The 24,052-nt window shown below is 33.5% G+C and overlaps 1 protein-coding gene across 1 annotated transcript; it reads right to left on the bottom strand.

The window, feature by feature from the left end:
• Nucleotides 1-1,693: 1,693 nt before the first annotated feature.
• LOC120337286 (tetratricopeptide repeat protein 39B-like) lies at nt 1,694-20,746 on the bottom strand. The gene is made up of 16 exons (XM_039405025.2): nt 20,439-20,746; nt 20,067-20,209; nt 18,361-18,436; nt 17,270-17,325; nt 15,997-16,073; nt 15,667-15,734; nt 14,842-15,006; nt 13,977-14,151; nt 11,107-11,234; nt 10,612-10,751; nt 9,765-9,875; nt 8,721-8,838; nt 8,122-8,263; nt 6,328-6,475; nt 4,927-5,043; nt 1,694-4,174 (listed from the first exon to the last, which is right to left on the bottom strand). Exons 1-16 carry the CDS (start codon nt 20,490-20,492, stop codon nt 3,994-3,996), a joined length of 1,899 nt encoding a protein of 632 aa, XP_039260959.2. The 5' UTR covers nt 20,493-20,746; the 3' UTR covers nt 1,694-3,993.
• Between the last annotated feature and the right edge of the window lie 3,306 nt (nt 20,747-24,052).

The following is a 24,052-nucleotide window of genomic DNA, read 5'->3' as shown; positions in this document are numbered from 1 at the left end:
ACGGCAATCTGCGGATATAAAGTGTGTGGTTAGCTTCCCAATTATAATTACCTTTTTTTTCTTATTTTCGTATTTACGAAAAACAAATAATATTACAGCAATAAGAGGACATCAAATGTGTGGTCAACTGCCCGCGTCAACTAGCGAAAAAAATAAAAGTATTAATATTCAATACCATGGCAATTTGGGAATATAAATTGTGTGGTTAGCTTCCCAATATTATTACTTTTTTCATTCCTATTTCCGTACTCACGAAAAACAAATAATATTACGGCAATCAGAGGACATAAAATGTGTGGTCAACTGACCGATAACAATTAATTTTTGATTTGTATTTTCGTTATTATATTTCGTTATACTATTTCCCGCTTTTAGGTAAATACTTTTGATAATGATAGTTAAAAATATGGACTTTTAACTAAGATGATTTTCTGTTGCGACAAAATATTTAAATCCATGACCGATAACAGCATTTAAAATGCTCTATCGTATTAATTTAAACTCATAGTTACGTCGACCTTACGAATAAATTAATGCATAACTACTCAGGATACGGCGGCAATCTGTGGACATAAAATGTGTAGTAACTGCCTGATTATAATTAAATTTTGATTCCTAGTTTCGTACTTACGAAAAAAAAAGCATTACAACTTAATAATGCGACAATCTGTGGACATATAATGTGTGGTAAATTGGCGGATTATAATCAATTTTTTATTTATATTTTCGTACACAAAATAATTCATACTTTTACCCACTTTCGGCAAATAGTTTTGATAACGATTGTTAAAAGTATGGACTTTTCTGTTGTGTGAAATATTTGAATCCGTGACTGATAACAGAATTTAAAATGTCTTGTGGTATTAATTTAATTGTGTTCAACGCAGCCTAACTCATGGTTGCGCCGTCCTACGAAAAAATAAAAGGATTACTTTTATTAAAATAACTTTAAAATACCGCGGCAATCTGTGGACATATAACGTATGGTAAACTGTCCGATTATAATTAATTTTGATTCGCGCTCTCGTACTTAAAAAGGGCATACTACTATAAAATATCACGACAATCGGCGGATAGAAATTTTCTGGTAGCCAGCTTGTAAGTAACGGTTACTCCATTGTTTATTATATGCAAATTCCGCCATACAATAAGATAAGCTTGGAATTATTTTCGAAGTATTCGAAAATAATAATTTCGAATGTATACGAAATAGTGAATTATTTGGTATTAGCCATGCCTATTCACAGCAAAAGGGAACTAGAAGTAAAGATAAAATGACATGAAAGATGAAATGACGAAGTCCCGTAGAAAAATACAGCAGGTCAGCCGCCGTTGTCGCAGGAGAATGAAAACGTCACAAGCCTATACCGGTCGAACGATGGCACGAATCCTAGAAGGAGTGCGCGCCCGCTTATAGCCGGATTTACATAACTCGCGATCTAGCTACATTTCATCGAATCGATATTATGTTAACTTAATCGTGTTTTTTCATCCATATTTTATGTCACATGTGAGACTGACCATGCTGCATTTTATGATGCAAGATTAAACCTCATCTGAAGTTTTTGCAACTTTACTGAATTTTCGCCTGTCCTGTGTGTGTCGCCATTTTTTGTACAAAGGCAGAGTTCAAAATGTAAATCTATCTATGTTATGCTATTATCCTTTATCTGGACCAAAATAAAATTCAATATGTGTTGCTATATTTAACGTTTACAATGAATGTCGATTGCATATATTATTTGAAACAAATAAAAATTTCATCATATTTCAATATCGCAAAATACATAGAGGAAAATTATTTTTCATACTTCAATCAAATATAGTGCACAGAAAAGCAAGATTTAAAATTTAGCCTTAAACTATGTTTTAAATTGACCCATTCATCAACAGCAATAGCAGTTAAGCTTACATAGTGTACATGTGAGGAACTTTGTCATCCATGAAAAAGGAACGGTCCAAAATCAGACAAAAATAAATACTATATTCCAGTATAGTATAAGTCTGTGGGGACAAATTTAGATTAGTGAATTAGGCAAACACAGCGCACACGTATATATGGATTAATTGAGTAATAGTAATATCACACAGTACTAAAGATGAGAATATTTACAAGCAAGATATAGCGAAGCATAAATTTATATCAAATTATAATACTATCACAGCGATTAAATGTAATTAAAACGAAAACGCTAATTTGAATACTCGAAAGAAAAAGACTTTTGAATGTACAGTTTGTACACAATCTAGACAGATATTCAAAGGTAGCTGGATACGGAAACGACAGGTAGAATTTAATGTTAGGAAAAATGAGGGTTTGCATTAGGAATACGACATTTTAGGTTTTGGCCGATTACCGGGTAATTCTTTGTTTTTTATTCTTTGTGTGCTTTTGTTCAAGATACCAAAATAAAATATGAATTTATTTAAAATATGAACATACTGAGCTTTAGCAAGGTGATAGAATAGTTAATCAGACAATGGGCTTCATTGAAATAAAGTTTCAAATCAACTTTAGCCAGAATGCAATTTACAAAATCAATCAGTTGGGGGGGGCTTTCAAATAAGAATATCATGTGTAGAAACTCATTACAAGTTATATACAAATTCATTTGAGACAATGGATGCGAAACTACCCTATTTATTTCAAGAGTAACATGTACACAGAGATAAGAAGTTGAGGTCAGACCTGAAACTAGTTCACATCTCTCCACAAACAAGAGAATGGTATCATATCATCACATTAAACAACTAAATCAGTATCTAAATACCATAAAAAGTACTAATTTTCACACAGCAAGCTCATTTGACACATTCATTATTACATTAAGCACATATATATATAGCACCTTGGAAAATCTCAGTCTTGGCACGACCATGAAATTTGGGTGTAAAACAATTAGTATAAGCAGATTTTAAGCCACAAGTCATCAAGTACAACAACAAGATTATATACTTTCACAAACAAATCGTTTTTTTAGTTTCTTTTAAACTCAAAAATATTGAAGACATATTATGTGCCTGTAAGTGTAAGTGCTTCACTGATAGCGCTAGAATTTAATGAAAAACTGTTTACAAACCAAAAAAATGGTGAAATTACAATCTTTTCACAAATAAAAGAGACAAGAAAATTGACGAAGGATGATGATAAAACATTTGTATAAATTAGAAATAGAAAATTATATGCTAAAAACATGTATAATAAAAAAATAATTAATGACAAAAAATAAAAATTACATAAATGAACCGATGGTGGTACATAGTTATGAAAAAAAAAATTGAATTTGAACGATAAATGGTACATGGCACACAAAAACAGTCAGAAGCAAGTTTTTATTGAATAATCTGAATTCATCTTATTTGCTACGGAACAAAATGTAAACTAATTTTCACATAGGCTTTCTAGCACACAGAGAGGTGTTAAGAAGAGTTAAAGATATTGGTATAGGTTTATTCTTCCAAAAAGATGTCAGCATATAGCGTTCTGAACAACCCTAAATATAGCCAAAAATGTTTTTAGATTATAATCGACTGTAATTCGAATTGAGATGAACTATTGGAATGTGATAAGCATTTGATCACATTTTGAGGTTCTATGCATTGGTTGTAGGAAATTATGTACTATTTGAGATGAATTGCGAACACATTGATGAAGATTGGTAAAAAATGTTTAATTATGATGATATAACAATGCAGAATATTAATATAAGTCAAATTTTTCGTTTGAGATATCAAGAATCAAAGTTCAAAGTCAGATAGAGATGGATCAGCATTGATAAAAAATCATAATACAATTAATTATTTATATTATCAAGGAAAACATAGATTTCTTTAACATTTCCAAATATTTTGTTTACAAAATCTGTAATTTTTTGATTCCATTCGTGTTAAAGTTTTAAAGCAAATACCTGATTTTGATTCAGACTTTCGTGTTGATGCGATCAATAAGATGAAAATAACATGAACAATTATACTTTTTTAAAATGATAAAGATTAAAATTTCACTCCATTGCTTGATGTTGTTGAGTTAAGACTGGCTTGGCTGCTCTTCTTATTGGAATTCATACCCTTGCTTTTGGTGTTGTCTTCACCAGTCAAAATATTGAGTCGAGTTTGTGCCGAATGCATACGGAAGTGTAATTTTGATTCATGAGAATAATGCTTGTAGTCTTGCCTAACAAAAAGGAAACGAGAATATCGGTCAGAGACCGAAGACTTATCGATCGAAAGTTAGGGGGATCCCCCAAAACAGCGCTCTTACTCCATAGTGACACCTTGTGTCCCATCACTAATTAATTTTTAACTCGCTAATTATACGACATAATTCATCCAAAATCAATAGGCTCCTGGTATGGCATATGATGAATGCACATGCAAAATCTGGAGCAGATTCAATCTCGCTTTCGTGAGATATCGCGTGCATCTAACAGACAAACAAACAGACAGACAGACAAATACCTAACAACATACTTACCGATTAAAATCGATTAGTAATAATTATGAGAATATATTTGGTGTTTTCTGGGAGGTGTTCTCAGTGTTAATAGGGCTCTGTACAAACAACCACTAATAAGGCGCTACTAATTTTATAGTGAATCTTCCAGAACGGAATATTTCCGGTTTGGCAAAGCCTACCAAATTTTGTTATACCCTGGGTGAGGTGGTGGGATGAAGTTCAAACCCGAGATCATGTGACCCCAACTTTGTTGGACCAACACTCATTCAAAAAAAGCAAATTGTCATTAGTTATACAGTAACCTAATATTCAGCTAGCACTGCACACTATTTCATTAATCAGCAGTATATTTTTAGCTTGGTATAACTTGTGCTTGGAGCCTTACCCTAAATAAGATAGGTATGTGGCAAGAGTTGATCACGAAGCAGCAAAGATAACTGCTTCACTCGTAATAAACAAATGTTACTTACTTGACTGACTTTATTGTTGCTCTTGCTTCATCATACCTTTGTTGCTTCATCAACATCCAGACTAATTCAATCAATGCAAAGGGAGTCATATAATGATCCTTTTTAATGCCTTTGTGACTGAACAATAAAACAAATACTAGGTTAATAACAGCACTCTAACCTAAGATATTAAAATAAAGAACTCACTGTAAGAACAGATAAGATTGTCATACAATCTTTACAATCTATTTAGTTGAATTATTCTAAAAACATTGAAAATTCGACATAGTACTTGTTTGAGTTGTTCCATCCAGACTTTGTTCAATTTTGTCAAATGATGCCAACATTTAGAGAAAACCAACAAACTAGTTGGTCACTATTGTTACCAAGGCAATGGCCAGCATCTCAAAACGATGCTTTGACTTGTCCACAGTTGCCCTCTTTTTAACACACTTGTCCCACTTTGCTATACTTGCTCCCTATCCCACACTTTTACCAATTGTCCTACATGTACCACTTCTACCGTTCTGAACTACAATAGCAAATATTTGAAGTGGAATTCATATTAGGTTCTGGGTTGGGATAGATATAATATATCGGCCAGAAGATTAGAATAAGAATATAAAGTGAGATTCACACTCACACAATCGGGGCAAAGAGTTGGACAAGTTTGCTAAACATGGTAAAGTGTGGAAGTGGAATACAAGACACACAGGTATCCTGAAACTTTACACCAGCGTAAAAAAGATTGGCAGTTCAATACTTATCTGCCATCCTGTAACCCAGGGATCGGCAAACTACGGCCCGCGGGCCAGATGCGGCCCGCGGAACAATATAATCCGGCCTGTGACGCTTCACTGAATTATATTAACTAAACAACTGTATTGACGACTATATTCTTTACGTAACAGAATTTATTGTGAGACACCTGTAGACTAAATTATATTATAACCTGACAAGAATATGAATCACAATCACTCGTTTAATGAGCCTATGAATTTATTATAATTAACAAATGACAACAGAACGTAAAAACGTTGATTCTGAGTGCAAATGGTTTAATGGCGCAGAAAATATCCAAACAGTCTTCGCGCGCTGCTTGAAGTTTAACTGAAATCTGTGTGGAAAGATGTGATTCATTGGCCATTCCCTCAGTTTTTACCTTTCTAAAAATATGTGCGACCGGCCAATGACTTACAACCTTTAATTTTGGCCTGCAAACGACAAAAGTTTGCCAACCTCTGCTGTAACCTATTCTATTACATCCTACATAAGATAGCAGACATGAGTCTGTCCTATACCTATCATAACCTCGAAGCTTAAGATTGCAGAGTTCGAAGAACAAATACCTCAGCTAAGTCATTTCCAGTAAAAAACTATTTTTAAAAATATCTATCTGTATCAGTCAGATAAAACACATACTTCTCCCTGACATCTGTAAAGCACAATTCAGCCTGCAATGGTTGTCCATTGAAATTCATGCAGATTCCTTTGAAGAGTTGCAGGAGACAATAATCATCAAAATAGTTGAATTCAGGTCCATCCGGTTTCTTTTTTGAAGATGTCGAGTCTAGAATAAAAATTGGAAAGAAATAGTGATACCAAAAAAGCTTATGAGTAAGTACAAGTACCAAGTTACAATTTATCGTTTCATATTTGACTCTATAAAGGAGAATCTTAAAGGGAAATACCCTTTTCAGTCAATTGTATTGTATCCCTCAAATCAGGGGTTCCCAAAGTTGATTGGCCGCGGGCCAAAATTTGAGCAGAAGGACATTCGCAGGCCAGAAAAGGGAGTGGCAAAAATGATTCGATGGTACTGCTGGGGTTCAGGGCGCGCTCAAGCAGCCTGGGAAAAATTTTGAAAAATCGGTACTAAAGTAGGCTGCAAGCTTGATTTTAGATACACCTAGCATCGCAGTTTGTTATGTAAAAAAATCAATAATTATAATAGTTAGGTGATTGAATATCCGAGGAATAACAAGCACAACTTTCAAGAAGGAATATTCAACTGATAGTGACTAATGAAGTTACTTGCTCATCTGGCATATACATTTTTTTACACAAAAAACATCCTAATGTATATAAATATAAAAAAAACAAAATGCCAACTTAGTTGTGTAATCAGGGTTGGCTCGAAAACAGATGTTCAAAACATGGCTCCAATTTGGTACATTGTATTCGTGATAACGCATTCAAGTGATCATCTGTTAGTCTGGCCCGCAGTTTTGATTTGTTAGGTTTCATAATTGTGTTGTTAGAAAGATTGATGCTGGATAATTTACTTTTCATACCAGGAAGAATGACTTTCAAAACTTGCAGCATACATTCGTGTAAAAAGTTCCCCTTCAACAAACGGGCGATTAATTTTAGCGATGTTGTGGGCTACAGACGTGGATTCATTTCATTTGACATTTTTTTGAACATGTTTGTATGAATTTAACAATGAATTAAGTTTAGAAATACGCTGCTCAAGCGCCAACTGATCCTAATTCGAAGAATAATTTGTCTCATAATGGCACCTAATGTTGTATTCCTTCAGAACTAGAATAGTTTGTTGGCAAGGAAGACAAATCGCTGAAATTTGATTATTTTCAATAAAGAAATATAATAATGCTGTTATTTATCTAAAAAACGTCTATTTTCAGTGTCTAGTTTTCATTCTTTGACATCTTTGATAAGCTTTTTTAATATAGGGCCGATACCTAATATACTGCGGTATGTAATCATAATACCGGTATGTATACATAAGATACCGATATAATTGATTTGTTACGAATATACACGTGCTTAAAGTGTGATAATGATGTAACAATTGGCGGTATCTAGAACGCAAAAAGGTAAACACAAAGTGTTAAACGTATTGGTATTTATTTATGGTTAAAGGTCACCTATTTCACTCATGTTCGACGGGCCATTTTAAATCGTTAAATCGGGACGCCGTTTGGGAACCCCTTCCTTAAATGAATACTCATAAGCAAACAAAAATATATGTGAGGAATCGTTGCAATTTCAACAGCAACATAGTAACATTTCCATGTTTATATTTCGTTTATAAAAGTACATGAAATTTTACACTAAAACTAAAACAGCAGTGAGAAATTGACCAAAAAGAACAACAAATGCTGCGGAATTAGATTTATGGGAGTAGGATCAAGGTTTCTATTTTGTTCTCAATCCACTGTAATTCATCTCAAAAATTTATCCAGTTCTTACCGTTTTCTTTATCTTTTTTCTCTTGTTCTGCTTTCAGTTTATCTAATTTTTCTCTTTCTTCATGGACAACAGCTAAATGTTTCTTATTGCATTCAGGATTGCCTTCCAGCATTGCCATCCCGTTCCATACAAACAACATTTCCTAAACATCAATACCAACAACATATTCGTAAATTCATCCAAGTATCGCATAATGGTGATGAATAGGAATAAGCACAGACTAACACTACTGCTTAGCCTGTGTTGATTCACAACTTCAAATCTTGTCGAGAATGAGAAATCTCGAAAGGATCACAAAATTTTTCATTTGAGACCGATTGAGAGGTACCGTATTTTACGGCCATAATTTAAATCTCCTTTTTCACAAAATTGACCGCGCACCTCATAAAGCGGTGCATCTGATGCATGGGTAAGATAAAGCTTTATTGCCTGCACTCTAAACCAGTAACAGTTTCGACTTCCAGCTCAGTGCGCCTTTTGTACAGACAAAACCCCAATCAAAGCAATTCATTGGTGGTGTTCCCGCCTTATGGTCCATAAAATATGGAACTAGGTAATCAAAAAATTATGTTATTATAGTGCCTGTCCTTTACCCATACCTGAGCAGGCATTACTAGTCTTTTTCCTTGCTCAAAGTACTTTCTTGATTTTCTTGCAACAAATTTTTCCATTGGAAAGCTCTTCCCGGCAATACGTTGCTTTAAATCTGGAACCTGCCTGGAAATTACGAATCATAATTTATGATTAAACTCTGAAAAAGTTTCAGCATGTCAACAACAGCAATTTAGAAAGACGATCCCACTTTGTGTCTACCAATATAACATGAATTTTGTGCAAATAATTTATTATATTTACATAATAAAATAGGATTGCAGGCTTGAGTTAACTCAAACATGAGGCTGGCAAAATTATATTTCAAAAGCAGCCAGTAAACAATATAGACAGAATAATACAAACTTTATACATATTAACCTCACGCTGCAGAGAAAAAAACTATTTTGTAATCTTAACAATGAACTGAAATTATTCATTTAGAACAAAGTCTGTTTTAAATTATTCATGTAAAATGTTCAAAAGAACTGAAAAATATAATTCAATTGAATAAAAAATTCATAGGGAAATTCAATCAGTATGAGGTTGAATATTACATGAAACACCCTACGACAGCAAGTCCAGCAATCCTGTTGCACCTAATTAACCCCAATAGTTTCAAACCTACGAACACACACAAGGTACTCAGAGGTGCAGTGGTGAGGATATTCCTAGCGTTTAGCATGATGTGCCACACCCCAAAGTTCAGAATCGAACTCTTAGACGTTATTACAATAAATATCAAAAATACTGTGGCACTGTAAAGTGGAAAAATCATTTCACTTTTTACTTTATATATTAATTTAGCAATTATAGCTAAATTGAATCAAATATTTGATACATTCAAAGTTGGTTATATTCCATATAATGAATATACGATTCCTAATTTGGAAATTTTATTTTAATAAGAGCGTATTCAGAATACTAAATAACTTAATTTTACCATACCTACCAATAACATAAACTTAATTGAAGCTTTCAAAGCTACTCTGGGATAAATGCAAAATCAATTTTCTATTAAACGTCAGCCCTTCAATAAAAAACAAACTTACCTCATAAAATCATCAATCTCCTTTTTCTTCTCTTCAGATTTATCATCTTGCATATACAAAAAGATAGCACATAGATACGTGTAAATAGCAGGTGACCACTTGCTTTCTTTCCTAAAACAAGAGAGCAATGTTCAAATATATGGAAAAGAAGGCGCACTCCAGAAGTATATGTATCAATATGGAGGTAACTAATTCTGTTCGCCTACTTTACATCAAGTTGTGCGAAGAGACTGAAACCTATGTGAAAAAACTAGAAAAAAGCTTTCAGTGGCTTCAACTTCAATAAGTACTGAAAATTGGAAATTGCTAGGTCTAATAATTCAAAAGCGATTTATTATTAACAACGACAATTCCGCAAAATCAACCCATATGTCCAATGCATGCCTAATATAGATGGTTAAAAAGGGAGATCCCCTATTTCAATACAGATTTAAATTTTTATATAGGCTTTTGTTTATGAATAATTTAACAGATTATTTGAAAATTGATATGATATTTGAATCTGGAACATGATGACTTATTGAGTTACCTTTAACATGGCTCAACTATTATTAATAATAGTTGGAAATAAAGCAATATCCCGGCCGCTTAAATTCAGTACTCCTAGATCACTGCTAAACAAGGTTTATTAATGTTGTTAACGCTGTCGTCAACATTACCGTTGACTTTTGTTGAGTTTTAAAAAAGTTCAAAACACTGCCGAAACATAAACATTTACAGATCAGACTCAACAAAAAAAGTACCTTTTGACTAAAATATTAAAAATCAAGCCAATTTTCAAGTCATATTACAGTAATGTTTTCTAATGTAAACAGCAAAACTTTAAAAATCTAAATCAAGGTTTCACCTGAGTAAATTTGCATATTTTCTTGCTTCTTCCCACTCTAGTTTGAATGAGTGACACCACATCAATTCCCAGTAGCATAGGTGAGATAATTGTTTCCATTCTTGTTGAGTGGAACTTGATTTTACGAGCCATGTTGATGCCTGTTATAGAGAGTAACATAGAATTCAAAATTCTAAAAAAATTTATTATTTTTTAATGATCACAGCATTGTCTTGAGACAAATAACAATATTATATAAAACTTAAGTTTTCTTTTATACACTGTTCACTCTGAACAAGGCTCTGTGCAATCAACCACTGCTTTATTTTAAAAGGACCAGATGATTCCGCATTGCCTAACCAATTCATTACACCCTGGGTAAGTAAGGTGGTGGGTATGGGATCCGAACCCAAGAAATTACCCTGCGAATCGCGATGCCATTGTAGTCAAGTGCCCACCCTTGTTTTTTCTGTTCACAAAGAAATATAAAATATTATATAACTGAAAGGCACAAACCTCAGTGAAATTTCCTTTGATTTCTTCCAATCTTCCTTTAAACATCAAGAAATAAACTCCACTTGGATATTGCTTCAACATCACATCTAAAATTCTTTCAGCAACTTCGAGATCCTCATCATGAGCAACTAAAAACAAATTCACTAATTCTTCAAATCAAGATCAGAAGTCAAGAAAGCTTGAGGGCAGGAAAAATATGAGTAACCTTTATAAGAGCATTATTATTCTTACTCGGTGTTTCTTGTTAGTAAAAGTACCTTATCATCCTTATGCCAATGATCTGATGATCTGTCATAGTTAATGGATGGAAAAAACCCATAAAATGGAAACTTTTTCTAGATGAAACTAAGCTCTTGCCAATTTAGCGATAATAACTTCAATATCTTTGTTCTTGAGTGAGTGTGGGTGGCCTTGCATTGAGAAAATATGCTATTCGTTGTGTGCTATATAAATATGTAAATCCTATCCCAAGCTTATAATATATCTTGCATCACACCTTCAAAAAAAATTTTCGACAAAAACCTGACTTAGGTCAGACAAAAATTGATGGAAAAAAATTTGTTAAATTTTGAGATAAGATATTTGAACCACTTCATAATTTGATTTTAATTATTTTAGTGAGGCTTGTTAAATAAATATATTAGCCTGCAGAGCAAAGCATTGCTTTGCAAAACAGGCCCCAAGTATCGTTCGGATTCATTGACAAATTTAAGATTGACAAATAAGTCAAACAAACGATATTTTCATACAAACCACAAAGTTAATATAAAACAGCATAACAGGCCATTTTCAATATTAAAACATGAAAGCGGTTTTCCTAAAATATTTGCAGACCATTAGAGAGACAGGTACAAAAATTTAAGATATCAAATATTTGAAAAATTTATTGATATAAAAAGCAATAATAAAAAAGTCTTTATAAATCACTGATATTTTTCACTTGTTATGTAAATGATTTCTTATTCGTCATACAAGATATAGTTTGTCCTAATTTAATTCAAATCCAAGTAGCTATGTACACGTCTCAAAATCATAGTGAGTTTCCTTGAGACATATAGAGTGGCATATAGAGACCAATATCACAATTTGGGTCTAGTATTGAAAAGTGTTTTCACTGCAAGTTTTCAGTACTGAGATTGTAAACTATATTTTCAACATCAATACTACTATTTTATTAAGTATGAATTACATATCAGGATGTAACCAAATACTAAATTTCCAAATGTTATTAACTTTTAAAGTGGGATGTGTCATAAGATGACAGTCAGAGTCTTATCTAATGATGACAACTTCATAGCTAGAATATTAGCTCATGTTTGGTTTTTATTCTGAAATATTAGTATAGTCTGATGCAGACAATATCATCCATAGTATGTGCTTGGTGTCAAAAGAGATCCAAGTGAAAGGGTATATAATTCAATCTCTTTATCAATATATTATCATTAAAAAGTATATTGCCCGAAGTTAAAACAGTGCTGTGTGAGAGTGATTTATAATTAATAATCAAGTCATCGAGATAAAATCATGGTAATCAAATATTTATCAACTGACTGAACTGTAGCAAGAATAACATGCTGTGTCAATGACCTATTCTGCAAACTTACGAGAATTCTGCAAAATGCGGTTGTGAAGTTACATGTGTATGTGTGTGCGAGAGTTGATTGAACACCATTCGAGACAATATTTTAAATTTGCAAATTTGAAATAGACCTTATGATTTTTGTAATGCATAAGGTAGAAATATTCCTTGGGCAAACACAGGTATATCAGCAGAAAATAGCATTTTAAATTCTGAATAGATCAGATAAATTTTATGATGGCACCGGAACTCTTAGCAAGAGAGGCAAAATAAAAGAAAAAATACCTGTGAATAAAAACAGATTTTTCTTATCCATTTTAAGGACAACTGTTTTCAGCAATGACTATTTATTTTTTATTTTAGAAAATAATTTGATATTTTGGGAATTTATATTCTTGCTATTACAATTTTCTATTTGTGAAAGAATCGGAAATCATAATAACAATTACAATAACATTCCCATCTATAGAAAACATCTATAAATTGCCAGAGGTTGTATTGCAAAACAAAATTTGAACAAAAGTTCCAACTTTATACCAAATTGATCCACTTTGCAATATAATCATATTGATTGGTTCTCCATAACAAGATGACAATACACACTAATTCTCAGTGGGATTAAACATATTGTTGAAATAAAAAATCAGTACTTGGATCAATCCCTATAAACTAATCAATAATTTCACAAATTACAACAATGAAAAATGAATGTGACTGAAGTATCGAATCAATGATTCATTGATGCTAAAGCCAGTGGAAAAAACTTAATTACAGAAATTCCACAGTCATTTTTGAAAAAAGTGTTTCTTAATAGGCCTATCAAAATATTTTTTGTATAATTTTTTGTCAAATCTCGATTAATCTCAAATTAAGCATATAATATATACAGAATCCATGATTTTTCTGTAAATCCGATTCATTCAGACTAATCATAAGCAATAAATTAATTGTGAATCCCAAAAACGGAAAATATTTCAAACTTCTAGAAACAAGAGTATTTGAATATAATCAATTTTGATCGTATTCAAAAATTCAGTATGCATGTCTTGGACATCCAAGATATCAATGCTGGATCCAAACGAAGTATGATTTATCGGTACACAATGCATTTTAGAGAATTTGCTCAAAGCAAAGTCACAAACACCAACTCATTTATAAAGGAGACTCATCACTGAGCAAACTTATGGACAATCTAAGTTGGTACATTATACTCCGTAAATTTTAGTTTATCAGAGACTTCAAGCAGTTCAAACTCAATCCCAATCTTACCGAACATAGTAGCATTACAAACCTGTTATTTGCGCAATAAACAGATGATAGGTTAGGAGATACAGCGCACCAAGACTTGACCGAAGATTATCCTCTTCATATGCTGACATCAGTTGTTGAAATCCAAGCTTTTTATCACAAGTAAAGCCGACCCATTCCAAGAGAGTGATTATTCTTGGGGGTAACACCGACATGAACTAAATAAAAAAGAATATTTTCCAGCCTAAAAGCAAAGAAACTACAGCACTTCATTGTCTAATTCAGGTACTAATGAACCTACAGAAAAAATTCTGATAGATTCTGAATATTGAAGTCTCAGTTGGTCAATCCACCACATAAATTCATAGAACATGACCGTATAGATATGATTTTCATTTTTATGATAAATGGGAGAGAAAAGACGACAAACAACAAATTAATCATATGACGAAGAACCATGGTCATTTATTTTTATACCAGTCCAGGATTATGGGATAGTCAACCAGTTAATTGTTCTACATCTACAAGTATGGATTTTGATGTGGAGGAAGTCTATATCCAGGTAATGTTATCCCCCCTGTAATGGTCAGGAGACCAGCAATCATCTCGCACATAATATCTCCCTATGGGGTTTTGAACCTGAGAACCCAAGCGTGGTGATCAGTGGTGCGATGGCAAATATGTTCCTAATTTTTAGCACAATGTGCCGTCCACCACCAAGCCAAGTCAGATTCACATACCCAACTACTACATTCAGAGCGAAGATTTTAAAATCAGTTAATGTTTTAATCAAAGAAATATTGAATAGAAATAATTTTGACTCGATTCACAGTTCAAGTTTTTCAGACTGCTGTCTTCAGGTATCACAAACGACTACGATATCAAATAAATTTTTAAATATAGCATACCACATTGAAAGCACCACATCCAAGGAAAACACCCCCAGCAAAATGTCTCAGCATTTCATCTTCCTTCCAATTCAATTTACCGAGTATTTTATGGCAATAATTATAAATCTGATAACATTGACGAATCTTCAAGGCACCTTTGATAAAACTGATCATATTTTCATCCTGTGAAAAACATGGACATAAATGTCTTATAGATGCAGAAAGGAGATAGGCCTATAGTATTGTCTGGTTATCAGTGGGTGGTATAGGATTAGCCCATACTTTCAAAAACTAGGCTAAAAAAATTAACAAGAATACCGGTAGTTGAATATACCGGTACCGGTAAAAAATTGGCAGAAAATTTGGACTTCGTTCATCCCAATATAAGGTAAGGAATTCCAACTTCAATTCCCAAACAAGACTCAACGAGATATTATTTTTTTTTATACTGACTCTGACTTTGGAGTAATAAGATTCAGACTCCAATGAAAAAAGATCTTATTAACAGACCAGATGTTATGTAAGGATTCAGCTATGATGAAACTCAGACAGAAATCCTCGTGTATATAAATAAAAACACACGAAGGACGTGCCTCAATAAGCCATGATTTCCTTTGAGAGAACAAAGAATTGAATATTTTAAAAGCAAAGTAGATTTAAAGGAATTTCCATGCCAATGTGCAGTTTCATTTTTTCGAAATTTTTTTATGATAAGAATTCATTCATCAGCAAAAAAAATTTGTTTTATTGGCACTTGTAAAGTACCATATGTTGTTGTACAGTTAGTTACATTGAGATAGCGAGAATATCATGGAAATGGAAATCTAAAAACGAAAACTATACCTGAATAAAAGTCAATGCTGAGCGAAAGAAAAGACATTCTGCTGTTATCAATTCTGAATGAAGTTCCTCTGAAAATTTTAAAGAACATTTTTTAAATTTTGAACCATTGTTTTTCACATGAAGGACCAGGTGTGACAAGATGTCAAGCAATGTCCTGTTTCTTAAAAAAATCATGTCAGTTTAAGATAATGTGGTTGAGGTTATTACCCCAAGATAATCCTATGACGCTAAGTTCACAGTCACATAGGCTACAGAAGAGTTTAAAACAAATTATTTGGAATGGAGAGGTGCATTCATTTTTATAGTCATAAATATATTTAATAATATCACCTTCTGTCAACTCTGCCGTGTTAGTGATTCCAAGTGCTTTTCCAATTGTTGTACTAATATTTTCTTTTCTTCTCGATCTAGAGACAAATAAAGCGTAAAATAATACAATAAAACATTACAAGTAGTTGTTGATAACTAAGAGAAACGCTCTGAAAAGCAAGAAGATCATGTTACATTGTCAAGGAATTTTGAAGCCCACTGTAGGATAAAATATCATAAAAAAAAAATTCTCATATTGACCAATGGAGATATTATGATACAGGAAAAAAACTACTCATACATCCCTTTTTATAAAGACTAAACTTTGAGTTTACTTCAAAATTTAGTCTAATTTTACCAAGCAGAACCACTTTTACCTGGCATAATCTAGCATTTCCCAACACGGAAGGGTTCTATCTCAAAGGAGAAATTTTATCATTTTGGGAGAGAAAATTGTATTTGTGCCTCCTAGTAATAATATTTTTGAATTATTTAGTAGGCTATTATTATAATATGCTTTTATGCACACACTTTGTACTATTCCATCTGTACAAAACCCACAGTGTTCTTCTGTGTATGCATCACAATCTCATGACCCGGTGAAGTTGAATATTTATGCATAGTATTGGAGTAATGAAAAGTTTCAAAATGGGTGAAGGGGGATAAGTGTGTAAAAGCGGTGGGAACCACTGATGTAACAATCATACTCATGAATGTTACAAAGTGATAATAGAAGGAGGATGGGATATCAAGATTATTCAAAGCATTGATATTGAAAAGCTGATCAAAAATGTAGAAAGTCACTCTGTGACATTGAAACGATTGTTATAAAATATGAGCCAACAGCGAAATAGAAACGCCAAGCATACAGTCTCTTAAAACTATGCCGACATCAATAACAGTTCTCAATAATTAAGCAGCATGAATATTGAATACCCATTCTCATTAGTAATTAGAAGCTTATAAACAATTCAAAAATGAGACGGATATTCTCCTGATACATGCGTATATTATTATTAATGCCAACATAGTCTTGTCCTGAGTCGTAATTGATTGCAAATCAATGGCAAAAGCCAAATTATACTTAGCAAGGGTTTCAATTCAGTCCTTTCAATATAGCTAACTCTTTTTCATGAAGTATTTTAAAATGTTGCCATCTCAAGCATTGGGAGTTCACAATATTTGAGTTCAAATTGAAGTCTTTATATTAATACATTTGAAACATATCAATAAATGGCTCTGGCTAAAATTATTAAGGCTGGTATTATTTCAGTCAACATCAGATACAACTTACTTCTGTAAAACTGAGTTTGCTTCCTTGGTGCTGTTCAATGTATCAGCAATGTCTTTCTATAAAGATAAAAATATAATTGAAAATATCAATTTGATTTAAATTACAACTGACAGGAATAGGTTATAAACACCGACACACAGGCTAAATTATGAAAAAAATTAAAGCAAAGCAAGTCAACACAAACAGTTTGTAAAAGTCTAGCACCCCGGGTGTGATAAATAATAAATAAAAAACTGAAAATTTTTTTGTACATTGTCAAATATTAGTTGATTCCAATACGAGGTCTTGTTCGAAGCAAAAGACTTGAAATACTCGAATACTCATTTTGTTTTGAGCACCCCAAATGTGTAATAGGCCTATTTATATTTTGAAGAAGAATGGATAATAAAGAGCTAAAAATAATTTAGCAATATGGTACACATTGTAAATCAGTAATACGCAAGCAGTGCCCTTCATACCAAAATTATCATAAAAATGACAAATAAATTATTAAAGCCCTATCGAGCATGATGGATAGAAATTCATACTAGTACATTCAAATTATCTAATATATATGTATGATAGAATGATACAGAACCACATGATTTATATAGACCCACAAATAATTGGAGTACTCTTTTGTGTGCACAATTTTGTCAAGGACATGACATCGTCGACAATATGATGCTTTAACAATGTTTGCACTGAAAGATTATTTAACTCAAACAAACATGATTTTGTTAATGATGTACTATGGGGGAAATTTTAGACTATTTTAAGACTTATATTGGACTATTTTGAACTTATTTGTGTTTTAACCAAATTTTACTCTTTAACATCTGAATTAAGTTATTATCCGACTGTGAAAATAGCAGAAGACAACGATTACACAGATTGTACAAATCAAATTCTCAACAGATCATCGTAGTTTGTATTCCGATTGTAATAAAACTTTGAAGACAAGTATATTGCCGATGAAAAACTGTAAAAATCATTTCAATCGCCATGTCAGTTCATCTGCCTTAACGACATATCCTCAACCTTGAAATGACCTTATTGATTAGTCAAAAGGAAATAACGCAATCAATGAAAATGTGTTAACTTGAACTTACGCTGTCAAAGGTCATGAAAGCTTCAAGAAATTGAACAGTTACTGTACCAAGGGAATGATACATCGTTTTTCCAAACCTGTGAATGTTAAAATCAAACTCAGATGATATTTTAATTAATGTACCAAAAAATAGGTTAATTATTAGAAGGAAGATATGCAAGCTTTAGAATGTCTAGATTATGTTCTATGTTCATATTCGAATATTTTAGTGTTAGAGCTTTAATTTCAATTCGATATAAAATATCACTTATTTCAATTCTTCAAATACGATTATTAAAGATCTCCTATAAGAACTTGTACTGACGAATTAATGTGCAATTATCTGCTAACTGCCACAACGTCAACAAAAAAGAGAAAAAATTTAAGAGACACAAACAATTGACAAAAAAGCGAGTCCCGAAACCATAAATAACATATCAGAGTTCTCAGCAGATATACAGAGATGACAGATATACTCAGTGACATTTATTATTGTTTTAAAATAAGATAATATTTTTATTTTAGTTATTATCATGCTGAGTTTTATATGCACAAGTCTGCCGAACACAAAATCTTAAGAAAACTCGGGTCTCGTGTAGTTTCGTACCTAACGTACTTCTAATAGACGTAGCATAACAAATTTTGATATGTCGTATGTCAATCCTAACCCCCATCTGACTACGCCATCCAAAAATTACGTCACTACGGCATCACAATCACGTCATAGAGCTTGCCAATTATACGTACTATCGCCAGAAATGGCGTCGGCGCTGACGTCATCGATCTCCTTCCTATTGGGATGGTAGTGACGATAAAACGAGAGAAATAGCTGTTCAATTTCGGGTACTCGTCTTCGCGTCTTGGATGGCAGTTCGTATAGTTTGAAGGGCTCTATTACATCACTGTGACGTAATTTTTGGATGAAATAGTCAGGTGGGGGTTAGGATTGACATGTGAAAAAATTGTTATGCTATGCCCACTAGAAGTATGTTAGGTACGAAACTACACAAGACCCGAAAACTGTTCCCCATCGATGGTTGTGGAACCGAAATTAGGTAATTAGAAATCAGTACTGTAGTAACATATCAAACAAGTAATGCTTTTGTTTCTATGCAATGATAACACGATATTTATAGGTTAAACATGTAATAAGGTGGGTACATCCAAATCCAACATCAGCCAAAATAACTAAAACTAGAATATTGCCCATTGCAATCAATAACAATAGATTTTGAACAGCGGCAATGATAATCCGGTAATACAGGTGTCCATAAAATTGTCTACAGTTCAAAAAACAGTAGGACATAGTTCTCCAATAACAAGAGGTTCAGGCAATTCCTTCAATAAAACGAACACCCTATTTGAATGCAGTTTTTTACTAAAAACTCTAGGATTCTGTAGTAAAATATTATCCTTCGTTAAATCATATTATTTATTAGATTCTGAGGAATCCAACAGTGGACCATTAGAATGTCGCTTCCTTATAGTTAATTGCACATTCCTGGATTGCTGATGAAGGCGGAGGCGTTTGCACCGACTGGTATGATGGATGTTTTTCAATGTCGAAGCTAGTTATTCTTGAAATCGAAAAACTGTGCCGTACTCAAAGAGTAATCGATTATGTCAAATGACAATTTATAACTTGTATAGATAATTTACGACACACTGTATTGCAGTATTGAGACAAATTTTATAAATTCGATACGGTATTAAAGGAAAACACATTACCCTTTTCCTACTATGTCTTTCGCTTTAACAAATTCATTATTCAAGAAATAATGTAATGCAGCCGTAACCTCTGAAATATCATGTTGTATTTCCGAATCTTCAGCATCAGGACGTATTTTCAGATCGAACAGCGCATCTGCAAACTAAAAATATACAATTAAAATAATACCATGGAGGTATGCATGGAGATATAGGCTGTATAGGAGTCAAATATATCAGCATATAAGACAGTGCCGGAACCACATTGCAGCAAGACTGACAGGTGGATCAGTACATGTTCAAGTGAAGAAGGTTTTTTATAGAGATATCTATATAATAAAAAACCTAAACAGTACCTCAGTAATGAAAAAAAATCTTGATATAATATTCTACCTCGTCATCTGATCCTTCTTCCTCTCTGTAATTTTCATATTCTGTTTCAGCCATTTCAAGCGCTGACGCGTCCAGTCCTATCTGGCTATATTTCCGAAGATCACAGGGGTGCAAATCTGACCATATAAACTGATACACTAAGACACTGGGCTTTCAAATAACTCTAAAAGTATCTGGGATAGCTAGTCCTGTAATACAGTGGTGTGAGAAATGCTTTTAGTTGGTCGGGTGCGAATGCAACTTCGGAACCTAGACACATCGCTCAGGTGTTCGATAAGGAACTAGAATTGCAACTACGGTATCCTATATCGACAAGACATGACCAAATGACTTCAATTGCTTGACCAACAGCGCCATAACGTGACCGTTTATGATGAACAGAAGAAAAAGAAAGCCTTACTAACCAAAGTTAACATAAGCCAATGGACCTTTCCCCGAGCATCGTTTTTCTTGTTTACTTCGTGACATTGGCCAATCAGCAAGATGCAAAAAGTGACGTAACAATGCCCCCTTTTCGCATCCGCTCAGACACTTTTCTCACTCAGACAGATTTTCAAGTGTGGTTGTAAACATTACCTCGGTTTCGCGTTTTTGATCTCTATTCGTTAGTTTTAAGTTGTGTTTCGGAAACTTAAATATTCAGATAATTCAATGATAACTCTGTCTTCCTAGGAGTTTTAATTTGATTGCAGTAATAAAAATTAGTGTAGAAATAGCTGTGATAGACTAGCCTGAAATTCTTTACCGGTACTTTTAAAAAAAAGATTGTTGTATGCGATGAATCATAATGATGGTTTGTAACAGATACCCCATTTTACAGGCGCCAACTAGCAAAAGCACTCTTAAAATAGCCCCGAAAATTTTGCAATGCTAAAGTATAGGAAGAATTATCCGGGGGTCAAAGGTCGGGGAAAGGTCCATAGAGAAAATAATTTAACAATAACGTTATTGATTATTGTTTTGTGCAGGTCAGTGTAGAGGGCCGATATAGGTCACGAACAGAGATGGCCAATACCGAATAGTTCACTATTTCGAATGCATTCGAAATTATTATTTTCGAATATGAAATTTCGAAGACATTCGAAAATAAAATCAAGTAATAGAAGCTTATCTATAGTGTATGAATGAATTTGCATACAATAAACAATGGAATAACTTATCTACAACCTGGCTATCTACTAACCTGGTTATCTACAACCTGGCTTTTTACCAGACATTTTATGTCCGCAGATTGCCGAGTGCTAGACTATTGCTCTCCATATTTTAGAAGTAGGTACGAAAATACGAATCAAAAAATAATTATAATGGAGCAGTTTATCACACATTTTAAGTCCACAGATCGCCGTTGTATTTTGTAAATACGAAAATAGGAATCAAAAATTAATAATAATCGCGCAATTTACCACACAATTTATGTCCACAGATTGCCGTGGTATTGTGCCCAAATATAATTACTTTTTGATTCCTATTTTCGTACTCACGAAAAAATTGTCACAAGTCGGAAAAATAATTTATACTTTATTTTAAAAAAACTCCGCAAGTTTGGATATTTGTTCCCGACTTATCATTTCTGGATAACTATAAAAAATATTTTCATCATTTATCTGGTTGGACCAACACAACAACGAAGAACAACTTTTCTACAGATGGTTTGTATGACATTAACCGCCGAGCTGGCTCATGATTTCTTGCATTTGCAGACTCGCTGAGTGTCTTTATTAAGCTGCTTAACCGCCGAGCATGCTTATTGCATACACACTAGATTTCTTTTACTTACACTTTAGGTTTCCTTTGCGACTGGCCTTTTGCGGGCTCTCCAGGTCTGTCTCTACTACCCCCTACACACTAGATTTCTTTTACTTACACTTAGGTTTCCTTTGCGACTGGCCTTTTGCGGGCTCTCCAGGTCTGTCTCTACTACCCTACTACCACCCCCTTTTCTTACTATTTCTTATTATTCTGTCTCTACTACCACCACCACTTTTTTTTACCATTTCTTATCATTTGCCATTCCTTAATCCTGCCCTACAGTTCGGTTATGTTCTTCCTTCTCTGGCGGCTGGCCTTTTTTGCTGGCTTCTTCAGGTACCACCCCCTTTTCTTACTATTTCTTATTATTCTGTCTCTACTACCACCACCACTTTTTTTACCATTTCTTATCATTTGCCATTCCTTAATCCTGCCCTACAGTTCGGTTGTGTTCTTCCTTCTCTGGCGGCTGGCCTTTTTTGCTGGCTTCTTCAGGTATCTATTACCACCTGTATGTACCTTTTCTGATCCTACCCTACAACTCGGTGGGATTCGAACCCCTGATACCTGGCCTAATGTTTAATGTAAAGTCTCCTTGCTTCCCCTGAGCCACGGCTACTGACGAGGATCGAGCGGATCAGAATGTTACTTAATTAACAACGCCACGCATGGCAGCTCACGACGAGGCTAATTAACTCCCACAAATTACAATCCACATACTGCATTGTTTTGAAGCATGTGTATTCTAGCCTGAATGGAAGTCCTTCATCTGAAACTATCGTTTGCTTTGCTTTATTTGAGATAATAAAATGATATACCGACCTTGGTTCTTGTTCATTTTAGTTCACTTTTTTCAATATAAATGCGTAATTGCGATAAGATGCGTAAGAAAATTTGAGAAGTGAATCCGCAAATCGAATTTCTTACGTTCATTAAGCCTTTTCATACTTCACAAACAGATTCAAGTTGATATTTAGAATTTTATTTCAACCGGCCAATGTCGAGGTCCATGTCGTTTAACCGTTTCGAATTTGTGAATTGTTCTAAACACTGAGACCATTGAAAATCGTCTATGGAAATTTCTGTAATGCCCATTTTCATTGATGCCTTAAGCACCTGCTTATATTGCCTAATACAGTGACTCCCAACCTTTTACGGTGATCCGTCCCACTCGCCGCAGCCTGCCAGTACTAGTCTATTCATGTTTAGTCTTGTTTGAAAGCATTATCTAAGTCTACATTGCGTCTTATTAAACTGCTCTAATCTACCTACCTAAGTCTTACAAATAATAGACTACAATCTAATTTACAAACATTGTTGCGATTATTCTGCAACTTTGTGATTCTTCCAAAGCTAAAAATGAATCAAATCAACCTACCGCACGATTTGTGCACAAATAGTAAACGCCAGTTTCAATAACAGATGCCATGAAATTTACAATTTTTCAAAAAATTCCTACCCGCTGCTTTAGGCAAATACTTGCTCATCTATGCAAGACTAGGGCTGGGCATTTTCGAATATTTTGTGATTTCAGAATCGAATCGAATAATTTTTTTCGAATCGAATCTCGAATACTTGGAAATATATAATTGTAAGCGACTTTTTTTTATAGTAATTGGTCCTCTTAACAAATAAATTACTGAAGACATGGAATACATCACTCAGATAGATTGTGAGCGTTCACACACAATAACAAACACGCTTTAACAATAACTCACTACAGAAAATAGTCATATATATGTTAGAATTGCGTTGAAAAAATATGACTTCAATGAAAAAAAATTGGGGAATTCACTTCCTCGACCATTGGCGGAAACAAAAAAACAAGATGGCGGCGATTCGAAATTTAGCTTTGAACCGATTCG

This window comes from Styela clava, chromosome 10 (genome assembly GCF_964204865.1).
Source record: "Styela clava chromosome 10, kaStyClav1.hap1.2, whole genome shotgun sequence".
NCBI lineage: Eukaryota > Metazoa > Chordata > Ascidiacea > Stolidobranchia > Styelidae > Styela > Styela clava.
This window is presented reverse-complemented; position numbering and strand designations above follow the sequence as displayed.